At 44.1% G+C, this 27,914-nt stretch overlaps 2 protein-coding genes across 5 annotated transcripts; one reads left to right on the forward strand and one right to left on the reverse strand.

The window, feature by feature from the left end:
* LOC132531151 (uncharacterized) lies at positions 1-7,997 on the reverse strand. The gene is made up of 2 exons (XM_060168740.1): positions 6,703-7,997; positions 1-2,352 (listed from the first exon to the last, which is right to left on the reverse strand). Exons 1-2 carry the CDS (start codon positions 7,195-7,197, stop codon positions 2,167-2,169), a joined length of 681 nt encoding a protein of 226 aa, XP_060024723.1. The 5' UTR covers positions 7,198-7,997; the 3' UTR covers positions 1-2,166.
* E2F6 (E2F transcription factor 6) lies at positions 6,913-27,490 on the forward strand. 4 transcript variants are annotated; one of them, XM_060168736.1, is made up of 8 exons: positions 6,916-7,303; positions 16,149-16,203; positions 19,037-19,253; positions 20,872-21,027; positions 22,109-22,223; positions 24,542-24,695; positions 25,156-25,193; positions 26,092-27,490. In XM_060168736.1, exons 1-8 carry the CDS (start codon positions 7,196-7,198, stop codon positions 26,134-26,136), a joined length of 888 nt encoding a protein of 295 aa, XP_060024719.1. In that variant the 5' UTR covers positions 6,916-7,195; the 3' UTR covers positions 26,137-27,490. The 4 variants fall into 4 exon arrangements, 3 of the variants coding, with proteins under 3 accessions (XP_060024721.1, XP_060024719.1, XP_060024720.1); XR_009544030.1 differs by lacking the exons at positions 25,156-25,193; positions 26,092-27,490 and adding an exon at positions 23,548-23,829 and having other exon boundaries at positions 6,913-7,303; XM_060168737.1 differs by having other exon boundaries at positions 6,918-7,303; positions 25,156-27,490.
* The last annotated feature ends 424 nt before the right edge of the window (positions 27,491-27,914 follow it).

Here is a 27,914-nt window from a genome sequence, read left to right on the forward strand (position 1 = left end):
ACATACACACCATGCAATACTGTGTAGACATGAAAAAGAGTGAAAAAAACTTTTATTGCACTGTTAGGGAACAATCTGCAAGATATTTTGCTAGGTTAAAAAAAATCGAGAAATAGTATGATTATTCATGTGCAAACAAGGCTTGGGGAAATAACATAGAGCACTATTTTTGCATAAAATATCTCTGCAACAATCCATATAAAACCCGTGAGCTTCAGAGACGACTTTAGACTTCGCCGCTGAGAGACAGGCGTGGGAGGGACATTTTTCACTGTTTACTCTGGTACCTTTTGAATTTTGAGCCATATAAATGAGCCTCTTCAAAAAATTAACAGTTTTCTTGTTTAATTTTCATTGTCCAAAATTTCTCAGAGGTCTAATGATATTTTTGTACTGTTGGTATCAGAAGTCTGAAACCAACGTGGTTATCCTCCAATATTTGGCAACTTTCTTTTCTTTTAGGGGAAGGTATTATCATTTATCTTTTTCATTATAAAAATGATGTGTAACTACCTAACAAAGAAAACAAAAGGTTTCAAGTTTGCTGATTGTGAGTCTTCTTTCCACACAATTAATACAAATGGATTTTATAAAAGCACAATTAATAACACAATAACACAATTAATAAAATGGATTTTCTTTTCCCAAAATGAAACTAACGTAAACCTACAATATTTAAGAAATACTAAGAACATTAGTATCATTCATCATAAAATTCAGTCGGAGGAAAAATAAAAGTTGCTAAACTTAATCATCTGATAATGCTGAATTAAAACAAAGTCCAGCGTTAAGGTGTGCTTCAAAGATTTAAGACAAACTATTACCTCTATAATTTGGGTTGTCATGTTTTGCTTTAGAATTTACATTTTGAAGTCAACATAGTAAAGAGTTTAGTTTTTTTTCAAATGCTATTTATTTATAATGTAATGTGTCTATGGATGGTGAAAGGTTACTGGGGGCATCAGTCCAGGTTGTGGGGCTCATCAGACAACACGTGGGAAGGAGGCTGGGGCGCTAGCCTCAACTGGGGGTTCAGAGAAGCCTTTCTGGGGGGTGGGGAGAATGTGCAAACTAAGGGTGAGGCATTTGCTAGGGGAGGTGTCAAAGGGTTAACGTTCTAGCCAAGAAAACAAGATGTGAGAAGACTCAGCAGTGGGGGAAAGCTTTTGAGGAACTGAATGAAGATTAATGTGACTGAGAGAAAGTGATGCATCCAATGGCTCTGATAAGGTGGTGGGGGCCCCTGAGTGCCCAGGACCCAGCCCCTGCCCTCCCTCCAAGAGTGTGATGCGGGAGACAGCTAGGCAGGCAAGTGACCAGTGCCCAGGGGAAACCACTAACCTCGAGCATAATACAGACAAAGTACACTGACAGCTTTTAAGCAGAGGAGTGATGAGATCAGACCCACGCTTTAGAAAGATTTCTCCTGCAATGAAAGGTCAACAGCCACCCCCCAAAAGGCAGTTGTTTAATTTGACAGTGATAGTATAGAGTCCCTTGGAAATGGCAGGACAGGCGAATGAATTAGGAAGCAGTTAAAATAGTCCAGGAACAATGACAATGAGGGCAGTCGTGGGGCAGTGGGAATCAGGAGGAGGGAAAGGCTGAAACCCTTTGGGGGGCTGCAACTGACAAGCCCCTGTGCCCATCCTCCCTCCCCTTTGTGGCTTCCTCATTGGAGTTCACCCAGGCGTACAGCAATAGCTCATCTTTCCCACAGCTCTTTTTTGACAGGCTTTCATGGGGATTTGCCCTTGTGGGTGTATTTAACTGCAGGCTTACTTTTTTGTTTCCTTTTCTGAAGCAGGAGGCAAATACTGTTGCTAAGTGGAGAGACTGAATCCGTGCATCTGGCCCAATGACAACTTTCGTGGGCTAGCATCTTCTTGGGAGCTCTCTGGAAAGCTTGTCAAACTCTGAACAAAACCTCAGAACAAAGAGTCAGCCGCCCGGCTTTGTTCCATTTGATGTCATTTTAGAACCATTTTTAGTCACTGGGGTAGGGAGCTTTAAGACTTGGTTAGAAACAGCCCCTGTGAAGCTAGGAAGTTTGTGTTACCACTGAAGATGGATTCAATGCACCAGGGACTTGACGTCCATTGTCTCTAATACAGCAGAATTGGAGGTATGTTTACCCTCCGTTTACAAACAGAGAAACTGAGGATCCTAAGGGTTAAGATGCTTGCCAGTGAGGCTAATAAGGGTGGATGCAGGACTTGCTCCAGTCCAGGTTCGTCTGTTCCTTCCTCCGTGCCACCTCTCCTCTTTCTGCATCCTTCCATCTCTACGACACTCCTTTCCCGCCAAGTGTTTGTCCTCGTGCCTCATCACCTTCCTAAAAAGGGTACTGACCTAGAAAGTAAAAGACAAGAATTTGGATTGCAGCTCTGCTAGAAACCATCTTTTTATTATTATTATTAATGAAACCTGTTTAAATTCTATAGTGCTTTACAATTTTCAAAAGTTTCACACGCATGATTTCCTATAGTCCCATAATAACCCTTTTTTTAATCTTCTATCCCTATACTGCCTCCCCTCTCCCCACTGGTGGCCACTAGTTTGTTCTCCGTATCTGAGTCTGCTTCTTGTTTGTTATATTCACCAGTTTGCTGTAGTTTTTAGATTCCACATATAACTGATATCATACAGTATTTGTCTTTCTTTCTGACTTACTTCACTTAGTATGATAATCTCGAGGTCCATCTATGTTGCTGCAAATGGCAATATTTCATTATTTTTATGGCTGAGTAGTATTCCATTGTGCATGTGTGTGTGTGTATATATATATATACATGTACATATCCACAGCACCTTCTTTATCTATTCATCTGTTGATGGACACTTAGGTTGCTTCCATACCTTAGCAACTGTAAATAAAACTGCTCTGAACATTGGGGTGCTTGTACCTTTTTGAATTAGTGTTGTCATTTTTTTCAGATGTACACCCAGGAGTGGAATCGCTGGGTCATATTTACTGAGTGCCTGGTATGTCTACCAAATCTCCACTTCTACCGTCTCCCCTGACTCTCAGCAGATGATCTTGGCTTCAGCAGAGCATGAACTCCTTCAACTTCCTGCTAAAAATACCTTATAAGGTTGTCTGCTTCTGTCCTTACACTTTGCTCCCATCACTGTGGAGGTGGAGCCCTCCCCTTGTTTCCAGTTCCCTGGAGCTCTGGATGGAATCCCTGACAGCATTCTCAGGGTTATCCCCTTTCTCTGTTGCATCTTCAAGCTTTCCCTTTCTACTAGCTCCTTCTCATCAACATGAAAACCTTAGGTCTCTGCTATCTTACAAAAGTAAAGGGGGGGTGGTGGAGAGGAGGAAGGAAACAAAGTAGGAAAGAAAGAATAAAAGAGAAAAGAGAAGAAATGAAGGGAGGGAGGAAGGAGGAAGAAGGAAGGAAGGAAGGGCGGGAGGAAAGGAGGGAGGGAGGAAGAAGGAAGGAAGGAAGGGAAGGGAGGAAGGAAGGGAGGAAGGAAGGGAAGAAGGAAGGGAGGAAGGAAGAAGGAAGGAAGGAAGGAAGGAGGAAGGGAAGAAGGAAGGAAGGAAGGAAGGGAGGGAGGGAGGGAGGGAAGAAAGACAGAAAACATCCCTTCTTTTAACCTCTAAGGCACCCATAGCCTAGATTCACTTTCTATTTCCCTAGCTGCTCCCTCTTAATTACCTTTGCTGTTGGTTAGTTTAAAAACAAAAGCAAAACTGCTCATTGTAAACAATGTGACAGTATCTGCCGGCCCTTTCACACTGGTTGCCCTCTGGCCCTGCCCCATCCTGCCCTCACTCCTGCCCTTGTCAAATCTCACCTGTGCCTGGACTTCAAGTACCCAAAGCGCCACCTCGGGTCCAAGTCTTCCCTCAAACTTCATCAACCCCCAAGCTCTGTTCCTTCTACATCTATCTTCTAGCTCTTGAATCTGTCCTTTGCTCTCCACTTTCACTGGCACTGCCCAGTTCTGCCATCATCAGCTGTCCTTTCGGTGACCGACAGCCTCCTAACCATTCTCCTTGCCTCCCATTTGGCCTCTCCTGTCGTTGAAGATCTGAGAACGCCTATGCCGGCGTGAGAGGTAGATGCAGAAAGCTGTAACGCCTAGCAAATCGTAGGTTAGAGTGGCGACCACTGGATTTGCCCCAAGCCCTCAATCCCATTAGAAAAGTTAACTTGGCTTCAATATAGCTGGTTTATCATCCCTTGGAGAGGGGATGAGGATTGGTCTCCTCACCTGGAAAAGAAGGGGTTGGGCTAGACCAGTGCGTGGCAGAGTACATCCAAGTCCTCGGAGTTTCTGATTCTGTAAGGTTTGGGGTAGACCCAGAAAGTTTGCATTCCTAACAAGCTCACTGGTGATGGCAATGCTGAGGTCCACAGACCACATGTAGAATCTCACCAGACTAGATGATACCATATTTTTGTATCTTCACCCGTGCTATCCAATATGGTAGCCACTAGTTCCCTGGCTATTAAAATTCAAGTTAAATTAAAATAAATGAAAATTCAGTTCCTTGCTAGCCACACTTCAAGTGCTCAACAGCTACACGTGGCTAGTGGCTACCATATTGGACAGTGTAAAACATTTCCATTATTCCCTATTGGACGTGGCCATTTCCTCACAGATTTCTGGGGAAGAAATTTTACAATAGAAGGAAGGCAAAATACCCCTTGACAAATAAGGCCTCTCAGCATTCCTCCAGCGCACCTGGGCCTTCGGCCTATATCTCAGCCCTAATTTTAAAGTCTCAAAGCCCACACCCTATTTTGCCCTAGCACCATTTTGCCCCAAGAAAAACACACAAAAACAGGACTGGAAATGGAAATACTAGAATTTCTGTGCTGGGAGCTGTGTCTGTGCACCACAGTAGGACTTGATGGACAAAGCTAAGGATTTGGTGGCTGAAGTCCTGCATCTGAGCCACCTGAGGAGGTGGCCTTGAGCAAGTCACTTAACTTCTCTGAGCCTCTGTATCCTCATCTGTAAAGTATTCTAGAAATGTCTACCTCACAGGAAGATGTGTGAAAAAGCACCTGTGATTTACACCAAGTCCAGTTATTTTTTTTTCTTCTTTCTCTGCGCTTCCATAGCATGTTATACACCTTCTAAGTTAGTACTTACGCATTCTGGTTCCGTGGGGGCCACTGGAGCACAAGGTAAGGACCCCTCAGACTTAGTTCTCTCCTCAGCACGTACTCCTGCCAGGCACAGGCTCAAAAAATGCGTGAATGATTAAGTCTCAGGGTAAAAAGCCAAGTCACAGGTACTGTAAGTGTCTGGAGGGCAGGGTCACGGGCCTGACTCTCTATAGCTGTGTTCATGCTCGGTCTTCAGCCTGCAGCGCCCGCCAACACCACCCCTGCCCCCGGACTCACCCACCTTCACTCCCCCAACCCCACCTCTGGCTCTAGAAAATCTAGTCACCCTTCAAGAATCTTCCCAACGATCCACCTACTAAATCAATCAGCTATGAGGCCAAATCCTGCCTCTGCCCCTGCCTAGCCAGGACCTCGGGTAATTTTTGTAAATCTTGCTAATATTTATTCTCCTGATCTGTAGATTGGGCAGAAAAATACCTATCTTTCAGTTCTGATATAAGATTTACATAAGAAAATGTGTACAGAACATTTAGCAGAATGTTAAACAGACCTAAAATGCTGGGTTATGTCTTTTTTTAAAAAAAAAACCCAGCCATTTCTGATCTCCAGAGCTTGCCTTCTCAGGGGACTGGGGTTGGTAAAGGTGTCACTTAACCACTCTGGGAAATTCTCCATTCTGCAACATAATCCAATCTTTTAGAGACTTCTCCTAGATTATCCTTTATCTCAAGTCATTCGTTTAGCAAACACTTATGGGGCACTTAACTATTTGTCAGGAACTGTGCTAGATGCTGGAGATCACAGATTAAAGAATGCCTCTGACCTCAAGAAATTTCTAGTCTAGTGGGAACCCACCTTCCACCTTATGCTGGGTAGAAGCTCTTGGTCTACAGCTCAGTAGCTGCCCTCCACCCTGCACTTATCACATGGTATTACCTTTTTATATCAAATACACACTACTCCCAGTTCTAAGTAGGCTACATTCATTAATTCATTTAATCCTCACAACAATCTTAGTCCCATTTAACAGATGAGGAAACTGAGGTACAGAGCGATTAAGCAGCTTGCTTCAGGTCTTGTAAACTTCTAAGTAGGGGGAGCCAGGATCTGAAAACACACCATCTGGCTTCAGCTTTATTTTTTATTTTATTTTATTTATTTGGCATTTAAACTCCCCCTTTTATTACCTGCTTAGCGGATTTTTGGCACATGGAACCTTTGTTATTGAAACACTCTCCTTTCTTTTCTTAAGTTTAGTTGATTTACGATGTTGTGTTAATTACTGCTGTACAGCAAAGTGGCTCCAGTTTTAAATGTCTCTTTACTTATCTGTCCCCTCCACCGGAATCTGAGATTGTGCCGAATTCAAACGAATATCTCCTGTGCGCACCACGATTTCTGACACCTAGGGAGTCAATAGTTTATTCCTCAAATGACAAGAAGGAAGAAAAGGGAAAGTTGGAAAGATGCATGTAAGTAAACAATTCCACGACGGTTTGGTTACCAACATTTACTAAGCATCAACACTGGGCAAGTGCCTGAGACGTGCGGAGGGAGCTCAAGAGTAAATTAACATCCCTGCGAGCTCAGAACTTTCAGTTATTAGTACCTTTAGTGTCGAGAATTCCGAGGCGACCACAGTGTTGTCCCGGCTGCCTCTTTCCTCTCGCCCCGTTCCCTTCGTCTGGAATTCCTGCTCCATGTCTTCCTTTTCCTTCGCCATCCTTTCCGCGGACTCCGCTCTCCGGGACTTCTCGGGCTCCGGCCTTCGGGCGCGGGTCTGTGTTTGGGAGCGCTCCGGCCGCGCCGGGCATGCGCACTGGGGGCGGCGCACTGCGCATGCGGGAAGATGGCGGGCCTGGCGTCCTGAGAGCCGTGGGTCACCCTGCTCTCCTCCCGCCCGCGTTCCAGCTCCCGGGGTCGTGGGGCAGCTGCGCGCCCGTCCGAGGGCCGGCCTAGCCAGGCGGCGCCTCCGGGCAGGCCAGGAGTCCAGTTCGTGCTTGGACCCCGGGACCCGGCGGGTCGGGGGCGGCGCCCGACCCGAGCGGGAGAAGGCGGGAGAGCTCGCGGGGTGCGAGGCGAGAGGCGGCCGGCTGGGCAGCATGAGTCAGCAGCGGCCGGCGCGGAAGCTGCCCAGCCTGCTCGTGGACCCGGCGGAGGAGACGGTGCGGCGCCGCTGCCGAGACCCCATCAACGTGGAGGGCCTGCTGGTAAGTGTGTCCCAGCGACGGGGCCGGGGCGCGGGGTGGGGGGTGTCCCAGGCCCGCGGGGAGGCCGGACTGGCCGTCGTCTCGGTCGTGCGCTCCTCGAGGTGGCCCGGGACTGCTCCTCGGTCCCCCCAGCTCTCGCACTGCCCTTCGCGTCCAGTGAAGCAGACAGGTCTTTCGCTTGAGCTCTCGCCGTCTTGTTTGCGTCTGCTCGCAAACGTGTTGTCAGCCTCCTGGGCTTTTCCGTCGGCTCCAGAGTAGTGTTGGAGAAAATTGCCCAGCTTTGCCCGAGACAGTTCTGCTTTTGCGTCTCCACTGGACTCAGTGGGTCTCTGCAAGCTCTCTCCCGTGTGTTCTTCTCTGCAGTCTCTTCTGCCATTCTCCTCCTTCAGGGCAGCCACTTAAAACCGTGTCCACACCTCACACTTCCCGTTCCGCGGCTTCCCATTCAGCAAGTTATCTTTGGTCCTCTTTGACAGAGAAAGTGGGAGATTGGCTTCCCTGCCGGAGGTCAGTTTCCTCTGTTGTTCTGGACTAGATGCGATATATTCTCCTGGAGTCTCAGGACCCTCGATGAACCCATCGTTTTCCATTCTCCCTGTATTTTCGACTTCTCTGCTGGTTTCTTCCCATTCTTAGTAAATAAACATTTCCTGAGGTCCGTTTGCCCAGACGCCAGGAGGACTCAGTGCTCAAAAATAGTTGATGAGCATCATCTCTTTTAATTCCGCACAGCAGTCCTCAGGGTTTATTTTTCTTGTTGTGCAGTTGCCAAAATAGACGTGGAGCTGTTAAGTGGTTTGCCTGTTGTTAGTGAGTAGACAGGCCTGGGTTTAACCTCGCAGTGTCTGACTCCAGGTGGTAAATTCTCGACTACTTAAAATGCATCCTAAATCTGTTTCCATTGTGAAAGATCCCTCCCTTAAATTCCGTATGCCCTTCCTCCTACTGTATCTCTTCCCCTTCACAGCCATGCTTTCTGAAAAAGTTGTCAGTACCCCTGGGTCTGCTTGCTCACCTGTCATTACCACCTGCTGGGGGACCTCTGCCCTAAGCACAGCTCTGAGACGTTCTAACCAAGGTCGCCAGTCACGTCCAGCAGATGTCTCACTCCGTACCTTCTGTAGTTTGCACATGATCGACCGCTCACTCATGTTGGACACTCGCCCTTGAACGGCCCGCCGGACACATACTCTTAGCGCTCCATCTGCTTATCTGGCCTCTCCTGTCCTCTTTTGTAAACTCCTCTTCCTTTTCCCATTCCTTCCGTGTCGGTCTTATTCAGATCTTCTATCTTCTCCACGGTTTCTTCCTGCGGGGTGTCATTCACCAACTCGTGACTTCTGTTACTATTGGTATCGGTGGTCTTAATCTTTGAGAATTTGATAAAAGTTCCAAACTCCTACTATGGAAAAACCACTTTATTCTGCATTTAATGTCAGAAGATACACATATATCCCTTGAAGTTGTACATAGTCTTATTCACTCTGGTAGTTTCAGTTACCATGTCGTGACTTCCGAATCTATAAATCTGGCTCAGAGCTTTGCAACTGTCTACTAGACATTTCTACTTAGATGTCAAACTCACGTATCTAAAGTGGAATTCATTATCTTCTTGCCTAAGCAAGCAGCAACTCGCTGTCTCCTATCGCAATAAATGGTACCACACCCACCGTACTGCCCAAGCTAGTATCCTACGCATCATCCTTTCCTTTTACAAACAGACCCCCTCCATTCTATCTAATTAAAATTAATCACCTGGGCTTCCCTGGTGGCGCAGTGGTTGAGAGTCCGCCTGCCGATGCAGGGGACACGGGTTCGTGCCCCGGTCCGGGAGGATCCCACATGCCGCGGAGTGGCTGGGCCCATGAGCCATGGCCGCTGAGCCTGCGCATCCGGAGGCTGTGCTCCGCAACGGGAGAAGCCACAACAGTGAGAGGCCCACGTACCGCAAAAAAAAAAAAAAAATTAATCACCAGTACTTGCCACTTCTAGCCATCATCTATATTTTGGATTGTAATCTTCTTAACCAGTTTTCCTGCCTCTCATCTTGCCCTTGATTTTTCTATATATTCTCCACATGGTAACTAACCATGATGGTCTTTTTAAAACATATTTCCGATCACGTCATTTGACTTAAAGAATCTGTCATGGTTCCCTGGTGCTCTCATGATAGAGGAGCAACTTCTTTATGTAATCAGACCCCTGGATTTATCTTTCCTGAACTGCTTATAGTTGCTAAATTTTCCATATCTCCATATTCTCTTGGACCCCTGTGTATCTGCACTCCCCCTTTTAAAAAAACCTTTAAAGCACACTTTTCCTTGTCGCCTCCCGTGGTTCTTCAGGTCTAGATTTATAGGTCGCTTGTCGGAAGCCTTCCTGACTTCCCAAGACTCGGTTAAGCGCTCCTTTTGTGTTCCCAGAGCGCCCTGTGCCTCCTCCTCTCTGCACTGTGCGGCTCTTCGGTCCCTGAGCGCAGCGACTCTGTTCATTTCATTGTTACATCCCCAGCACATTTGGTGCTTCTTGCAAAAATATTTGGTAAATAGCTTTTGGATGAATGAAATAGGTACTCCGTAAATGTTTGAATGTATGAGTGTTTATTTTCCTGGCTGTAAAATGCTGATTTAAACACCTATCTCAGCATTTTTTAATTGGCTAATGACTGGCAGTATTTAGTAAACTGTGTATTATTAAACACTGTGCAAAAAATAGTTATGTGTACGGCTGAGTGTTTGATGTTCCCTGGGCAAATGGCTTGAAAACTGGAATTCTGTGAAGGCAGAACGTGGTACTGATTAAAGATGGAACTTAGTCTGCACATTGAAAAATGAGGAAAATTTGAGTGTGTGACAAGAATGCAGTCACCGTGGGAAAAGGTATATGTCCAGAGAGCTCTTAAAGGGATATTACTCCCCCAAACAGGCAATTGGTACAAAGAAGCATCTGTGTAGAGAAATTTTTAACCAATTTAGAGGCAGTGTTTAAGATTTTAGTCCCTAAAACTCACCTTTTATTCTATTCTTTCTCCTTTGAGGTCACAAGTTGAAAAGTGTAGGTTTTTAGTTGTGGGACTTGGAACGCTAGTGGAATAACTGGGAACGTGCTGCCTTGCCCATCAGGAGCTGCTGGTGCCTCGAGAGCTGTGTGCGCTGGAAGCAGCCTCAGTGGTTTCAGTTTGCGGGCTCTGCCTCTTCCCGGCTAAGATACAGACAGGCTAAGAGGCTTGAACAAGTGAGAGAGAGACAGAAGCAGTTTGAGGATTGAATGGGAAAATTTCCTAGGACGTCCAGTCTTGAGGTTTGGCTGTTACTGGGCTGTCCCTTGGCATGTTTTGGGGAAATACCTGAGCGTAGCCCCTCAGTGTGGCTTCCTTAAAGGAACAGAAGTGTTGGCATGCCTCCGCAGGGGTGGGTTGTCAGAACTAAAAGCAGCAGCATCTCTGCTGGCACCTGGGCAGGTGAGTGCCATAGAAGTCTGAGGGAGCGTTCCTCTGAGGACGGCCATCCTAAAGATGCTGAGAAGGTCAAACGTAAGTGTCCTGTGCAGGAACCGCTGTGAAAGGCTCCCATTGGCCTAATCTGGGACAGTGTGAGCCTCAAAGTAACAGATTTTGTACTCACAGAATAAGGTAAGAATTCAGGCTCCTTGGATATAGTTCTTTAAGTACAGCTCCTCAGGTACAGTTCCTCCAGATCTTTAGGCCTGTGAAACTAAAAAGACAAGTTATCTGACCCCTGCCCCCCCAACACACACCCAGCATACATCGTACACTGGTGGGACAGACATGGGATAACTGCTGTAGACAGTCCTGTACATAAAGGAGAAAAAGAGGGGTCACGGAGGAGCATCTGGTCTGGAGCAGTTCTGAAATGCCACCTGGTAAATGTGGGACGTTTTTTGATTAGGTCTCAAGGTCTGGGAACAATTCTCCATGTTCCCACCTCTCCCTCTGGGCTCCTGGTTCCACCATCTGAGCCTGTCTTTCTTTTTTCATGAAAGGTCATATCTCTTCAGTATTTGTAGCTGAGTACTTTTTTCAATCTGCTTCCTGTCAGCATAATTTGGGGGTGTCCAGTGGCCTCTTTTCACTTTGAGCTGTCTTTATCCCTTTTAGACCAAGCTGACAGTGATTTTGCCAATGTAATTCTCTCAAAAACTGTGTGGATGTCCTGTGAATCTTGTGGTTCACTCAGTAGACAAGCGTCCCACCCACAGATTTCTTCGAAATACACTCTTCTGTACCTTGGGCTCCTGCTGGGGTGGCCGAGGGACAGTGCCCTGCAGCTTCCTAGAGGCCCCGTCCTTAGGTTGAGAGGATCTGTGAGGTTCATCCTTAGTCTCCTTCAGGGGCCTTTTGTGTGACTGAATGGCACTCTGAAATACCATCTTTGATCTCTGAGGACTTCACCAAGAATGGTTCAGTCTCGGGCTTCCCTGGTGGCTCAGTGGTTGAGAGTCCGCCTGCCGATGCAGGGCACACGGGTTCGTGCCCCAGTCCGGGAAGATCCCACATGCTGCGGAGTGGCTGGGCCCGTGAGCCACGGCCGCTGAGCCTGCGCGTCCGGAGCCTGTGCTCTGCAGCGGGAGAGGCCACAACAGTGAGAGGCCCGCGTACCGCAGGAAAAAAAAAAAATTGTTCCCCTTTACATTCAGTTTTTCTGGTGGTGCCTTTGATTTGGTCTTTCTCAGAAGTCTTCTCTTAATTTTTAGCTTCTTGAGAGGCTGAGAATTTTTTAAAGCTACCAAGTCATAGCTTCTTTTTCTTTTAACAGTCCTTTCCTCTCTCTGTCTCTCTCTGTCTCTCTCTGTCTCTCTCTGTCTCTCTCTGTCTCTGTCTGTCTCTGTCTGTCTCTCTCTCCCTCCCTCTCTCCCTCCCCCACTACCCAATCCCCATTAACACTGTGTGGAAATCTCCTCGGTTAGGTTACCCGGTTCATTACCATCTGCTTTCCATGGATCTGCAGTTGACAGTGTTGCTAAGTGCTCTGTCTTAGCATAACGGGGATCCCCCTTCTTGAAGTTTCTAACAAGTTCCCCTTCCTTTTGAACCCTTACTGGCAAAGTCCAGATTTCTACTGACAAACTTTTTCAAGACTGCTTAGTCTCAAACAGATTTCTTGGTAGTTACACTCTGGTTGTCTAAGAGAATGTCCTTGAGATACACACTGAATTATTTAGGGGTCTGCAGTTTACCCTCAGATGATTGAGAAAAAATAAATTATGTGTGTATAGAAAAAAAAAGATAAAGCAAATGTAGTAAAACGTTAGCATTTGAAGGATTTGGGTGAAGGGTATATGGCAATTCTTGGTACTATTTCTGTACCTTTTCTGAAGGCTGAGATTGTTTCAAAATAAAAGGAAAATGGGTATCCCTGAAAGGTGCTCAGACGATCAGTCTCTTGTTGGGAAGGGCTCGGTCGTGCCTCACCTTGACCGGGAGCCCTCTGCCCACCTTCTCTCCAGTTTCCTCGTCCCTGCAGGGGTGTCGAGCCTCGTCATTCCCCTCCAGGGCAGGGTGCCCTGCTCTGTTCTGAGGGACCAAGTGCAGGGGTGGCATTTCATTTACATTATTTTTTAATAGCTCACTAACTTCTGTGTGAGAAAACCTGTATTCTGATTTTAAAGCCATTTAAAAAGAAGAACTCCTATCTAGCCCCATTTCCTCCCAGAAAAGCTCCTAGCTTACCTGTTGGGTGTGGTTCACCAAAGTTAGAGTAATTGGGAAGGCTTGCCAGGATTGTCAGATTGAGTCTCTCCAGATGATAAATTTGTATTAGAAAACAGAAACTGAGGCTTCATAGTCTCGCAGTGGTCCTTATTGATGGTGTACCAAAGAGGGAGTCTTCACCCTGTGTCCCTGTGTCTGTAAATACTCATTGTTGTTTGTCAGTTGAAGTCATCCAGACAAGGTCCTATTTCACTCTTCCGTTCATTAGTTTAACAAATATTTACCAAGTGCCTGAATGTGCCAGGCACTGTTCTGGTTCAAAAAGGAAAACAATAACCATAGTCTCTTCTGCTTTCATAGGATTTTTACAGTTTACAAAATTTGTCATTTAATCTTCACAGTAGCTTGGAAAGTGGGTTATATCCCTACACTGTGTTACAGATGAGGGTGGGATCTCCCAGCATCTAAGAAGTTCTGGTAGTCCTGAACCCGATCTTAAGCCAAGAACTATTTTGAGTATAAATGAGATGAATGTGTCATCACTACGGGCACTTTGGAAATCTCCAGAATTGTGGGTCTGTAGGATTTATACGATCTTTATTTGGGATGTCTGCCCCTGAGGGGCCATGATGCTATTGTGATTCCTCCCGAATAAAGAGAGAGCGCTTTTGTATTCAAAGGGAAAAAAACGAATGGGTGCTGTTAGTGTCTGTTTTCCCACAGATCTCAACAGAGCCAATATGTGGTTTAGAGCAAAGAATGTAGGGGAAAGCAAGTCATACTTTCTCATGTTACTGACTGAGGTATTATCCCTGTGCCAAGCTGTGAATAGCGGCATTCTAGATAAGGAGACCAGAGGGAGGGGGTACAGAGCAGGAAAGGTGCCCTTGCAGAATGTGTAGAGAGCAGATAGGGAGCCAGCCTGTTTGGAAACCGTTACGTACTGTGTGCAGGACTCGCCCTGCTGCTCTAAGCTAAGAACAGAAGCCTGTTCGCAGCAAGGCACCTGCTCTGTTAGCCCTGTCTGTGTGCATTCTCAGGATTTATTCAGACATTATAGCGATTGAAGTAGTGTGCTGCAGACACGTAAGCAACAGATCGTGGACTGAATAGAAAACTCATAGACAGACCATAATATTTACAACAACTTAGGATATTTGTTGATGTGTGTTTCAAATTAGTGTGATGAGGATGGATTTTTTTTCACTTAAGAATCTTGCATCAGTAGTTCAACTCCATCTCATACTGTTTTAGCAGAAGGGTTGAAAGTAAAAATAGCAGTGACAGTTGGTCCTGTTGGTCTGATGTTTGCCTTGAATAGGACTGCCCTTCAGTGTGGCACTGTTGGATACTGTCTTCACAAGTCACTGTTAGCACTGTGCTGAGAGCTAGCGGGGCAGAGTCCCTGCCCCAAGACGGGCTCTCCCGACTGGTTTTGCACCCAGCAGGTTTGCGTGTAACAGCTAAGTTAATGTTACAGTGGAATTCTGTTTCAGGGGAATTATTCCATATCGAGTTAGCTTGCTGACAGATGCTGTCACCTTGTCATAGATGGTAAGGGAATCATTGTGCTGACGATCGTAACACTACCAGCAAAGAGCTTCTCAGCTGCTCACCTCACCTTCAGGTGTCCGCACCTTCAGTCTTTTTGCCGCATTGCCACCACACTTAGATTTCTAAACCATGAGCTGGACGACGTCGTATCTTGTTCAGGAATCTGTGGTGATTCAGCACTGGTTACAGCAGAAAGTCCAAACTCTGTAGCATGACTTTCATGGTCTTCTGTGTCGAGCGTGGTGCTAGCATTCCCGTCCAGCCTTAGTATCAAGTTGGTTTTGCACTGGCCACCCAGGTGGCTTCTCAAAAGGTGCCAGGTGATTTATATTTCCATACCTTTGTTCATTTCACTTCCTGCCCCAGGAATTCTGTCTTTTTCCTCCCTCCTCAGCCTCACATAGGTTCCGGCAAATTCTGGCTTGTCTTCCAAGGCTCAGCTAGGGGTCCCCTTGCCTGTGAATCCTTGTGATCCCTCGCTGGGTGCATCCAGAGCGCTGTTGTTTCCCTTCTCAGGGCACCTTATGAAATTCACGTATCCCAGTTTTGCTACGGCCCACTTGGGGGCCAGTTTTTTTCACTTACACAGGAGCTAAACCTGCGCACAGCTTGTCTGGGGACACATGGCATCATTATACATACTTTGTTGTAAGCAAGAGGCCAATATGGATTTCTGTTTATTAACCTTAGCTTAGGTTTTACTTATTTTTTTGCAAAAACAATTTTTAAATATATTGCAAACATTACTACACGTTTATATAAACTTTCATAGCCTCCAAATAGCTGGTAAAATGGTGAGCATTGATGGTCGAGCTACTGCTAATTTCCTGGTCATCTCAGGAATTTAAAAGAATTTTTTTATGAATCTTAATACCAAAGTCTCTAGTTATGTAGCATGCATTATTTTCCATGATTAGAAATGCTGTTTTTATATTAATTATCATGGGAATGCATGGCTGCCTGTGAAAGTTTGTGAGCACTTTTCTTGGAGCCATTCTCACTTAATTAGCGAGGAGTGAGCATTTGTCAGTTTGGACGTCTCTTAGATCTCTACTGCGCTTTCCAGAGTCAGGGACAGTGTCCTGATCCTCTCTATTGCTTTTTATCCTCACTACCTGATACAGTTGATAGGTGAACGTCTATTTAGTAATAAAGTCTCATACTCCCCCCTTCCCCCTGCACCATTCCTCCTCCTCTGCCGTCTCTTTAACTACTACTTCCATACTTATGGAGGCCTGTGCAGTTTCAGAAATTCAAGTCGATGAACATTGTCAGATGTGATTACAGTTAGAGTAGATATAGTTTAGAAGGAAGACTGGTTTTCTCACACCAAAATTATTACCCCAGGGTGAAAAAAAAGACAAACTTTTATATTATCCAGAAAAATGTTGTTCATTTGCATTGTTTCTGCTTTTTTTTTTTTTACCCTTTTTGGCCCCTTTAATCTGTAAACAAGGTCCCTTATGCACGCACGTTAGTTCATATAAAGAAGATTAACCACTGTGCCACTATTAATAAGAGATGGGCAATAATTATTAACAATTCTGCTTTTATTTTTTGCTATTCATTTGCTTGTATTTAAATTACTAAGTTTAAATTTCTGTATCTTCTTTTTTCCAGCCATCAAAAATAAGGATTAATTTAGAAGATAATGTACAATATGTGTCCATGAGAAGTAAGTTGATTCGATTCCTGAATCAGTTTTAGGTTTTGTAGTTTGAACTTCATATGTTTTAAGTGATTTATTTTAAATGTACACGAGTTGATGAGTAACTTAAAATGCATTGTTTGTACACTGGAATGTAAAAGCTTGGAATTTCAGCGAAAATTCCTGAGGTTGTGGGCCGTTAACGTGCACCAATGCCAGTTTATTCTCCATTGCTTTGGAAATGTCATTTTTAAAACAGAATGGTCTCTGTCGGGGTATTTTCCCAGAGTTCTGTGAGAGCAGTTGTCACCGCAAGCAGAACTGAACGCAGTTTGGCAGCAAGCGTGTGGACAGTCTTTGGCCTTCCTGGTTTCCTTTGATTCCCTGTGCCCTTCCCATCTACTTCTGCCGTGGATCAGTGTTCAGAGTCAGTCAGGTAGTTCCCTGTCTTTCTGAAAATTGTTATGACAAATGGCCCCACCTCCGTTTCTTCTTAATTTGGTGCTAATCTCGGTGGGTAGGTGGTGCGTAGGTGCCCACGAGGAACCGTAACCTCAACCTTCATTTCTCCCCGGCCCTGCCACAGTCCCACCCGTATCTGGCCCCCAGGTTTGGCCAGTTCTACTCTGGAAGCGTTTCCTTCGTCTGCCGCATGCCACCAGCTTACACTCAGGTCTCACATTTACGGAGCTTGTACAGCGCCTAGCCTGTATTAAGCTCTTTGCATGGATTATCACAACCACCTTTCAAAGCTCAGGTTTGGATGATTATTCCCATTTGATAGATGAGTAAACTGATGCCCAGAGATTAAGTAACTTGCTCAGTCAGGATTCAACCCCATGCTCAGACTTGAGCCCACAGTCTTACCCACGGGTCAGGCTGCTGCTTCTCGGGCAGGAAGCAGTGGCCTGGCCATCGAAGTCAGCCACCGGCTCCAGGCTCTTCCACCCCCTCGCCTCTTCCGTTCTACTGCCCGTGTGATCTTTTAATACAGCAATTAGATGATGGTATCACTCAACCTAAACTTCTGCAGTGATGCTCTGTTACATATGGAGAAAACCCTGACTCCTCATTTATTTCTATTAAATTCTATTAAGAGACAAGGCAGAGAACGGACAGACAGATGCACAAGGCCCCTGATGGCCATTTCCCGCTCCACTTGGCAGCCTCATCTCCCAGTACTCTGCACCCTCCCCCCATCGCAAACGCTGTACAGCTGTGGAGTCCCTACAAACGCCATGTTCTCACACGGGGCTCTGCTGTTTCCTGCGCCTCACTCCCCGCCGTCGCCCTCCACCTTCCTGCCCATGTTTCTATGCGCTGTTCCCAGCGCACGCCCGTTAGGAGGCCTCCCCTGCCCCACCCCAGTTAAGGTTTTATCCCGCCCGACGTAACTTTGAATCCCCCTGGCACACTCACCTCGGGGTTTTGGGTAGGGCTCCTGCTGGACTGTGGGACATGGAACGCCCTTGTTTTGGAGACCATTTTAATCATGTCTACACCCCTTCAGCAGCTGTCACGTTATAGGTGTTCAGTTAATATCTGTTCTTTATAAAATGACTGGCATGATAGGAATATACTTATCCTGAACTTATAAGACCATGTCTTGTTAGTAATTTAGTATCATTGCAGTTGACCCTTGACTGACAGGGTTTGAACTCTGCAGGTTCACTTAGATGAGATGAGAATATTTTTCAGTAGTAAAGACTGCAGTACTAAATGGTCTGGTTGATTGAATCCGCAGATACGGAGGGCCACGATAAATTATACGCAGGTTAACTCCTGCGTTGTTCGAGGGTCAAATGTAAATGTTTTTAAAGCCAGAGTTGCTCATTTGTAATCTTCCAAGATATGTTGTAGAATTGTGACTATCTTCTGCTTCCATTTTTAAAAAAGTTTAATTCCTCTTTAATCCTGTTTAATCTTAAGTATAGGAGTAGTCTCCACATGGAAGACATTTACATTATAAAATATGTACTTTTTTTTCTTGCAGTAACCACCAGTGGTCTTTAAACTGAATATGACATTGTAGAGGTTCTGGATAAGGGCATTTTTGATTGAAGATAGGATGACTGTTTCTTTTGAAGCATACTGTGGTGTGCCATGAAGTAGAAAAAAGGAGTAATCATATACTCCACACCAGAAGGACAACTAAATTATTCATGAAAGTATTTCCTCTGCACACTAAACCATAAGAACTTTTTTCCTAGTATCAAATTGGGAAAGATGAAAAGAATGATAATATTCAGTTTCCCCCTTCATTTAGTTAAGTTAATACAGGGTAGTGAATATTTTAAAAAATAGTTATGTCACTTTTCCTCAAGGTATAATATCACAGTCATCCTAATCGGAAGACTAACTTGAGCTCTTGCTGACCTTCATCAGACAGGGTAACACTATGACGTGTATAGGAACATTTTAAACATTTTTTATTTTAAAGCCAAGTCTCTAACTTTGCTTTATAAAGAATTTCCTAACTTGAAGACCAAATGAGAAATTTAATTTTAAAAATCATTTCTAATCCTATTCCAGATAGTGGTGTGGATGCAAGTGCAGACTTAGCACTTCGTGTCTGATATGGTGCCGTGATGCCTTTTAAATTCACGTATTCAGTGGAAACTGGTTGCGTATTTCAAATACTCCTTTAAGTCTAAAGCCTTTGTTTACCTGCAATAGGCTAATACATTTTTATCCAGTTTGAGAAATCGATTTCCTAAAAATTAGCTCTGATTTGGTCAGTGTGTAGAATATCTGTAGGTGTCTGTGCTTACTGACCAAGAATAAATAAATGGTTTTTTTAATGAGTTGAGAAGGAAATGCTGTTTTAAATTTTATGAATTGCGTTTGTTTTGTTTCCCAGAAGCTCTAAAAGTGAAGAGACCTCGTTTTGATGTATCACTGGTTTATTTAACTCGAAAATTTATGGATCTTGTCAGATCTGCTCCTGGGGGTATTCTTGACTTAAACAAGGTTGCAACAAAACTAGGCGTACGAAAACGAAGAGTGTATGACATCACCAATGTTCTGGATGGAATTGATCTGGTTGAAAAGAAGTCTAAGAACCATATTCGATGGATGTGAGTTGTTTTCAAACTTTTCTTCTTCTTCTTTTTTTTCCCCTTCTTATTAAGTGACAACACTGTACTTAAAACAAACTAGTTACTAGCAATGTCTTTTTCCTACTTGGTACCAATTAAAAGCCATAGACATAGAATATCATTCCAATATTATGGAAAAGTTAAATGGAGTCATGATTAGTTTTAAGAATTTCACTTTTCAAGATAAGGGGACATCTGATTTGTATAGGAATTTAAAAAAAATATTTCTTCAGTTCTAATTGATTATTGACATCAGGGGGAAATGAGTTAAGGCTGTAAAACGGTGGTTCTTCCACCGTCGTGTCATAAACACTTAGATGCCTCCCTCCCCAGGGGCTGTAATTCAGTTCTGGGAGAAGACAGATACCTACCTTCTTAACAACTACCCCCAAGTGATTATGGTGCATATCATACTTCGAAACACAATGCCCTGAATTTAAAAAAAAAATCTGGAGACTTAATATCTAAAAGTCAATAGCTAAAGACTTAACATATGATTAGGAGGGATCTCATGGAAAGAAGACTTTATGGTATAAATGTAGGGGTGTGTGTGTGTGTGTGTGTGTGTGTGTGTGTGTGTGTGTGTGTGTGTGTGTGTGTGTGTGTGTGTGTGTGTGTGTGTGTGTGTGTGTCCACGCATGCACATGTGCAGGGAACGCGCACAGGAAGAAGGCTGTTATACTCACAATAGGCAAGTATTTTGGATCAGTAAGAAACAGTTCCAGCATATAAGTACGTAAAGACCTTTCAGGCAAGTGAAAAATCTACCAACAAAGATCATTAAATGATTCTTAACTTAGCTATTAGAGGAAAGGGATTCATAAAGGACGTTATTTTTTCAATATTATGGAAATGCAAATTGGATTCTAATTTGAACATGTTTGCTAAATGACATTAACATTTTAGGGGTTAATATCAGATTGTGTTCTGAATCACTAATTAGAATCAGATTTGAGAATTAGCAAGTAAAAGAAAGGTAAAGTGGTAACAGCCTTTTCACTTTTTATTTTCTATAAAAATTGAAGAAAAGAATGAATATTTGTTGTTGCTCAGGTCATGTCATATTGGGGTAAACAGTAATGAAGAAAAAATATCTTTAAAAAATGATCATTATATTCAGATAGAACTGGATAGAATACGCACAGTGGGGAAAAAATAAAGACTTATAGAATTTTAGCAGGGGAACTATCATTTGACCAATACATCTTATTTTTCATATGTAAGAACTAAAGGATTAAAAGATCATAACTTGTCAAAAGTCACGTGAGAAGTAGAGCTGGGCTGAAACTGGGTGTTACTGACTCAGTTCAGTGCTCATTAAACTTCATTAAGCTTTCCCTACTACTACTAATTTCCACAGGGTTATGATGTTGGTTTTGTTTTTAAAGTCTCTGTGTAAGGGAATAGAAATGGGGACAAAAACCGGGAGAAATAATGGTTGTCTAGAATAATGGGAGGGAAGGACTGGAGTTCAGTACCTGGTTTCTGTCATTGTGGGAAACACCTGGTGTAAACGTTTGGCGAAGTTCCAGTAACCTAACCTGTATTTTTTTGTAATCTCCTGGATGTTATTGATGGTGATCCTTTTCTTTTAAAGAGGGTCTGATCTGAGCAATTTTGGAGCAGTGCCCCAACAGAAGAAGCTGCAGGAAGAACTTTCTGATTTATCGGCGATGGAGGACGCTCTGGATGAGTTAATTAAGGATTGTGCTCAGCAGCTGTTCAAGTTAACAGACGACAAAGAAAATGAAAGATATCCTTTAACTCTGTGCCCTTAAAAAAATTCTCCTTCCAAAGCAGATTACTTTATATGGTAGGGGCAGCTTGGGGATAAATTAATATATTTAAGATACAAAATAAGACCTTTAGAAGTGAGTGAATTGCCGTAGAAATGGTACTTAAACTGCCATTCTAGTCCACAAAGCATAACACGCAGCTGAATGTCGTACTGCTCCGAAGTTCAATGTCTCTGGGACCAGAGGGGGAGATTTGTCTTTGGTACTGATCTCCTCCCGGGTCTCCTAGACTGTTTGGCTGCCCTGTTCCCCACACGGAACGGGTGAACACCTTTTGAGGTGTCACTGATTCTGAGCTGTTCCGTGCTTCAAGTTTACTTAGACTCTACCCCAGTCAAAACTCCCGTTTCCACAATACAGTTATTAGAAGGAAGGTAAATGCTATTACTACACTCAATCAAAAGATGTGTGGAATAAGAAAAAAAAAAAAAAGAATTCTGGGGAAACCCAGTAAATCATGTAACTGGTAAAAATTTCAGGCAGCACAATAAAAGAAAATGAGAAAAATTCAGGTAGCAAGATAGAAAATAATTTTGGATGAGGGAAATCCCATGAGTACCTCATAGTCCTGAAAAACTGGTTCTCTAAGTTGCGTCTCCTACTTACCGATTCTTTCCACCTTACATTTTAGGACATTCTCATCAAAACTCTGAATATTTTTTCCCAAAGGTTCTCACAGTAAGATCTCGCAATGCATAGGGAAGGGCGGGGGGAGGTTTGATACCTTCGTGGGTTGTATTTGTTTTAGAGGTCCAGACTTCATTAATATTTTTCTCCAGAAAGTGTCGTCATCACAGTAGTATAGTTTAAAGGGATTCTTCAAGTTATAAATATTGTAAAACACTTAATAAAATCCTAAGAATTGTTTATGAAATAATAAGAACTATATATGAAATAATTTTTTCCTGACTGCTTTCCTTAATTGTGAGTTTGTATCCCATAAAAACTAATGATATTCTAAGATTACACTTGGATTCATGTATTATAAGAGATAAGTGATCTCCCCACTCTGCTTAGAGACCCTTGACTGATTTTCACACTAGCATATGTGACGTATCAAGATATTCATAGCATTCAAGCCTTCCATGAACAGATTGTAATTGCAGTTAAGGCTCCGGCAGAAACCAGGTTGGATGTTCCAGCGCCCAGAGAAGTAGGTAGCCTTGCATTTTTAAGGTCTTAAAGGGAGGCAGGCCAGTTGCTTAGGCTGTGCTTTATTGCAGTCCCAGCGCCTTGTCACCAGTGGGCGCGTTGCAGCTGCGTGCCTGATGTAGCTTGAGGCACTGCACACGTTCTGAGCTGTTTTGCGTAACACGACAAACGCGGTAGCCATGATTATTATCCTTTTAAAGATGAGGAATCTGAAGCACAGAAAGATGAGTTACTTCCTCACCATCCACAGTAAGTGACAGAACCACAGTTCACACCCAGGTAGTTTGGGTTCGCAGTCTGTTCTTAACCGTTGTGCGCTCATGCCTCTTAGAGGACTCCCCGGGGACTGCCTCAGTGTTACGGTTCACTGTCAGCGGGGGCTCTAGGGAATTAACTCACTAACCAAATTCATAAAAGACTGTGAATAAAAGAGAACACTAAATTACACATTTAAAATGAAAAGTAAAATTGCTTTGTAAATGAAAAGACTGTCCGCTGTCAGCTGCTTGTAGGAAAGTTTGTACTGAAAGATACTTGTCATCAGAAGGTTGCGTGGTAAGGGTGGAATCAGAACAAAGGAGTGTGACCATTCTTAGGACAGATCAAGTGCTGACAGCCTGATAGAACTGTCACTGCTGAAGTCATCACTTCACTGCGATAGGGACTTAACTCCCTCATCGTGAAGAAATCCTCACCACCCACCTTTCCTTTTATCCCCAGAAGGCCACTGTCCATGTGAGACCCCAGTTGCTACTTGACAGTGTGTTACAGACGGACTAAGGAACAGCTCTCATTGATTCCGGTCACACTCACGTTGTGACTTCTTGCTGACGCTTCCTAGTTGTGTTATTTAGATTTAGATACATTCCGAGTCTCCTAAGTAACATTTATCTTTAATATGAATCATTTCACATATTCACATTCACACATCATCACTAATCTTTCAATACATCCTTCCTTGGGGGCACGATAGTCCATTGCGCAGTGGCTGACGGGTTTTTGGTTTTTTCCGTGTGCTGTGAACTGCTTCAGGCTGTAATTGTCAAATCTTGCTGAGCCTTCGATCGTGCCCAAGATGTCTCTTAGATCCCGTTCGAAAGCTGAGGAGCGTGGGCCTTCTTGCCAGCCATTCTCAGCAATAAGGAAAGACAGTGGGACCGATAGACACAGAGTCCGACTCCAGGGAGATCTGGGGATCTAGTCCTGGTGGAGATGGACTGGCCTGTGGGTCAAATCCAGCCTGCTCGCTTTTTGTAGAGAATTGTTTTGGGACACAGCCACGTGCCCATTCGTTTAGATTGTGTCTCTGACTGCTTTCACTCTAGAATGGCAGTTGTGTGGTTGTGAGAAGGATGGCATGGCCCACAAAGTCAACAGTATTACCTCGCGCTGCACAGAGACGTGGGCAGCCCCTGGCTGAGTGGACTGCGAGGTCCTCAGCTGCCGCTCCTGGGCAGCTTAGTGGTTTCCCTATTGCTCAGAAGTATCTGTCGAATTGCACAACGTGTACCGTTCAAACAAGACCTGGCCTGCCCGTCTAGGAGCTGAGCAGATGTTCTTCAGCGCACCTGCCTGCTGCCGGGAAGCTGTGGAAGGTGGCCCTTGAGGTTGGGAGCCCCTCTGCTGTGAGATCACAGGGTGGTGTAGAGCAGGGGCACCTGGTACCAAGCCCAGGCCTAACCACAGGAGAGGGGAGAAAATAGCCTTGACTATTGAACCCACTCGCATCAAAACAACAGAGAATCATCTATAACCGGGACTGTTCCTTACGAGTTTAGCATAATTTTCAGTAGAAGTACCCAATTTCCTGATATCTTTTGGGTTTTAATGTTTTAAATTACAAGAGGTATATTTTGTCTTGATCTCATCCTCTTTTTCAAGTGGATGGAAGAATGGTCCTTTCATTTAGCTCAGTACCTCTTCAGGGGTCTGAAATCTTAACACAGCCGTATCATTTGAGTCTGCGGGGTGTTTTAGATTTCTTTGTCGTCAAAATACTGATCTTTGAGTCTCAAGTACAGACTCCTTAAAGGGGTCACGTCTTGAGTAGAGAAAGACGGGCTCCTGAGTGCTGAGGGGGCCCCTCCTGGCTCTGAAACCACTGCTGCACAATCAAGTAACTGTGTTACCTGTGTGAACTGGCCAGTGGCTTCCTGTGACCCAAGCTAACTAATAAATACGTGATTTTCCCAAATATGTGATAGAAGGGAAACTACCTGAATGAGAATTTTCAAAAGTGTCCCTTACACTTCTAGTAAGTGAAAAAATATAATTAATGAATTCTCTCATTCATCTAGATGTTTCCTGTGTCTTTGCTAGGACTCTATCACGGTCCATATCAGGAGCACTCAGGGGCCTATCGATGTTTATCTGTGTGAAGTGGAGCAGAGCCACCCAAGCAGTAACGTGTCGGACGGTGTCGGCGCCTCTTCATCTGAAAGCAGACATCCAGAGCAGCCCGCCCCTGAGAAAGGTGAGTGACCAATCTTGTCATTAGGAAACTTTAAGGTTTTAATGATTTTTAAAATAGATAGAGTTTTATAAATGAATATTATGGCCTTATAGGTATTTTTACTCTTCCTAGCTACAAAAACATGAGTTAAAAAATTACAAGGTAATTCTTAACTGTAGTTTAGACTGTTTCTGTGTAGTTTTGATAGCCGTGAAAACTTAGAATTGCAGTTGGTCCCCGAGTGTGGTCTCTGTAGAGAAGGCTGTTTGCATCCTCTGACCCGGCCTCTCAGGCACATGCTTGAGTTCTCGTTTATTCTTGTGAGACTCAAAACATTAGCCTTATGCCGTTAACGTAAGAATATGCTTCTTGACCGAGGTCCTCCTATTTTTTTTTAAGCACTTGAATTGTATGTTCTATTACCTGTCTGCCTTTCATATCTTCACTTAGGAGGGTTTCTCTTGTGCTTGTTATTTTTCAGAAGAAAACCCTCCACAGCAAAGTGAAGAACTGCTTGAAGTGAGCAATTGATGGCATTTGAGGATTCGTGCATTGAGTCTTTTGGGGACATCCTGTGTGGATGAATTATGCATTAGATGTGATTCTCAGAGCAATAAATCATCCCAGACATTTTCTCAGTAGCAGCAGTAAGGCCAGGAGTACCTTCAAGTAGTTCACTACTTAGATTACTGGATAATTACGGTTTCTTCATTTGGAAACAACTCTTTTTATAATTATTCACTGCTTTTTGTCAGTGAAATAGACATTTTGCCTACTGAAATTACTAAATCACCCAGAGTATCACTGAAGCAGACAGGCAGGCTGGATGGACTGTTCTCAGTGGACCTTGCCCTTTGCTGCGTGGATCATGTGTCATTATCACAAAAGAAATTGCCTTACACGGGTTCATGTCTGCAGTGGATGGGTGTACGCACGCATCTGGACATGATGTCTTTGTATATATTTGTATAATGTTTAGATCACTTATGAAGTACGTCTAAGTGAAACTTTTCACCTTTGTACAGCCAAAATGATGTATATATGGAAAGTAACAGACATATTCTCTAATTTCTGTGGTATCTATAACTTATTAGAATCCTCTGGATGAGGGTTAGAGGAGAGTTTTTCCCAAACTTCTACATGTAGAAGTATCATAAATATGCTATACATTTAAAGTTCATGGATTTAATGAAGGTATTTCAGTATGGTTCCCAGCGCTAAAATTGGACTTTAAGCTCCCTACAGAGTCATTGTGTCTGAACAGACTGGTGGCATGCCCCAAGCTTTAGGGGCGAGTGTACAGATGCCATCAGGTCATGGCTTAATTCCTTGCAAGACATGAATTCAATCATGATGAGAATTGGGAAGTATTTTAACCGTCCTTGCAAGCAGGGTTTATGTATGTTTCTGTATGCAGCCTTGCTCTTCAATCAAAGGGGATCTTTTACTTACGATGAGTTAGTGGTACCTGCCCTCTCTTCAGCTCCAGTCCCACGTTTCCAAGTACCTAGCTATTTCTACCTCATTGGGTAAGTCATTTACCACTCTGTGCCTCAGTTTACTCAGTAGTTTACCATTAGACTGTGAGCTCCTTGAGGGGCTTTGTCTTAATCATTGTTAAACCCAGCGACTGGCACCACGCCTAGCACGTGAAAAGTGCTCAGTATATGTTTGAACAAATCAGTGAGTGAGTGAGTGAGTGAGTGAATGGTCAAATTAGACTAAAAATCCTTGGCTTATATAACGTACAAGGGTTTTGTGTCGTTCAAATTCATATTTTAAACTTCTCTTACTTTCAAAGAAAGAATTGAAGCAACGTGAAATTAAGACCATGTGTAAAGAGTTGGCATAGGGATCAACAATCAAAATACTGAAAAATAGTGCTGAGCGCTGAGGACTGGCAAACCTCTGAGCACCAGCGGCTTTTGCGGCCCGGTCCCTCTGCTGAGCTCCAGCCTCTCCCCTCCTCACAGACCGTGCCGGCTGCCTGTGTCGGCCCGGGACTGCTTGCCGTGCTGCTCCTCCTGGGCGCGTGTGGTGAACCCGAGAGTTCAGCAGAAGGGGTGTGTAGAGATCAGGTGCTCCGTGCAGAGGTCCAGGCTCTGCCTTGTAGATTTGGCAGCTGTCGGTCATATGTGATGCTAAACATGAGAGTGGGTGAGGTCACCTAATGAGAGGGTACAGCAGAAGAGGGGGAGGCCCGTTAACATTTATTTTAAGGGGAAATACAGAAGAAAAGGCTTTTCCTGAGAAGGAATAATGAGAGGAAGGGAAAATAAACAGCTAAAGAAGGCGGTGCCCCGAAAACCAACAAAGAAGGCAGGGCCACAGGTGATAGCATCGTTTCTAAGCAGCAGTTCCTTACTTGTGAAATGTGACAAATGTTCTACTTTGCAAATTGCTCTGAGAGTAAAATGAGATCATGTAAACGAAAGTCCTTCGTGAACTGTAGACGTGTTGCATAAATGAATCTCTCTCCTGTCACTCCAACTGCTGGTGTTGGTTTCTTCTTTCTACAGCTGCTAAGGTACGCATCCCCAGAACTAGCGTCCAGGGTTCTTCCTCCCCCACTCTGCCCTGAACATCACTACCCATCTCTCTGTGCGTACAGGCGTACCTCATTTTATCGTGCTTCGCAGATGCTGTGATTTTTAAAAATTGAAGGTTTGTGGCCATCCTGTGTCCAGCAAGTCTGTAGGCGCTATTTTCCCAGTAGCGTTTGCTCATTTCATGTCTCTGTGTCACCTTTTGGTAATTCTTGTAATATTTCAAATGGTTTCGTTATTATTATGTTTGTTATAAATATAAAACTTGAACAGATGAGGAGCTGCTTCTTATTGATGAACCAAGAAAGTGGTTTCTTGAGTTGGAATCTAATCCCAGTGAAGATGCTGTGAAGATTGTTGAAATGACAACAGAGGATTGAGAATACGGCAGATGTAGTTGAGAAAGCAGCAGCAGGGTTTGAGAGGCTTGATGCCAATTTTGAAAGACGTTCTGCTGTGGGTAAAATGCTAGCAAACAGCGTTGCAGGCTACAGAAAAATCATCCGTGAAAGGAGGGGGCTACTTCATTGTTGTCTGACTTCAGGAAATTGCCACAGCCTTCGTCTACTAATCTACAGCCATGTCTCCAGTCAGCTTTTTTAATAATGGTAGAGATACTTTATTAATATCTGATGTCCGTCTCTCAGACCTCTGTGTCTACCAGTTAATTCTGAACGTGGAAGGGGAAGAGGGA

Source organism: Lagenorhynchus albirostris, chromosome 13, assembly GCF_949774975.1.
Source record: "Lagenorhynchus albirostris chromosome 13, mLagAlb1.1, whole genome shotgun sequence".
NCBI lineage: Eukaryota > Metazoa > Chordata > Mammalia > Artiodactyla > Delphinidae > Lagenorhynchus > Lagenorhynchus albirostris.

What these genes read in the sequence shown, in the direction of transcription:
- E2F6 (XM_060168736.1), top strand. Translation starts at nt 7,196, where the DNA reads ATGAGTCAGCAGCGGCCGGCGCGGAAGCTGCCCAGCCTGCTCGTGGAC. An exon ending in AAGAACCATATTCGATGGAT is followed by an intron (nt 19,254 to 20,871) that starts GTGAGTTGTTTT and finishes TTTCTTTTAAAG; the next exon opens with AGGGTCTGATCTGAGCAATT. An exon ending in GCAGCCCGCCCCTGAGAAAG is followed by an intron (nt 24,696 to 25,155) that starts GTGAGTGACCAA and finishes GTTATTTTTCAG; the next exon opens with AAGAAAACCCTCCACAGCAA.
- LOC132531151 (XM_060168740.1), bottom strand. Translation starts at nt 7,197, where the DNA reads ATGCTGCCCAGCCGGCCGCCTCTCGCCTCGCACCCCGCGAGCTCTCCC. An exon ending in CGGAATTCTCGACACTAAAG is followed by an intron (nt 2,353 to 6,702) that starts GTACTAATAACT and finishes TTTACTTTCTAG; the next exon opens with GTCAGTACCCTTTTTAGGAA.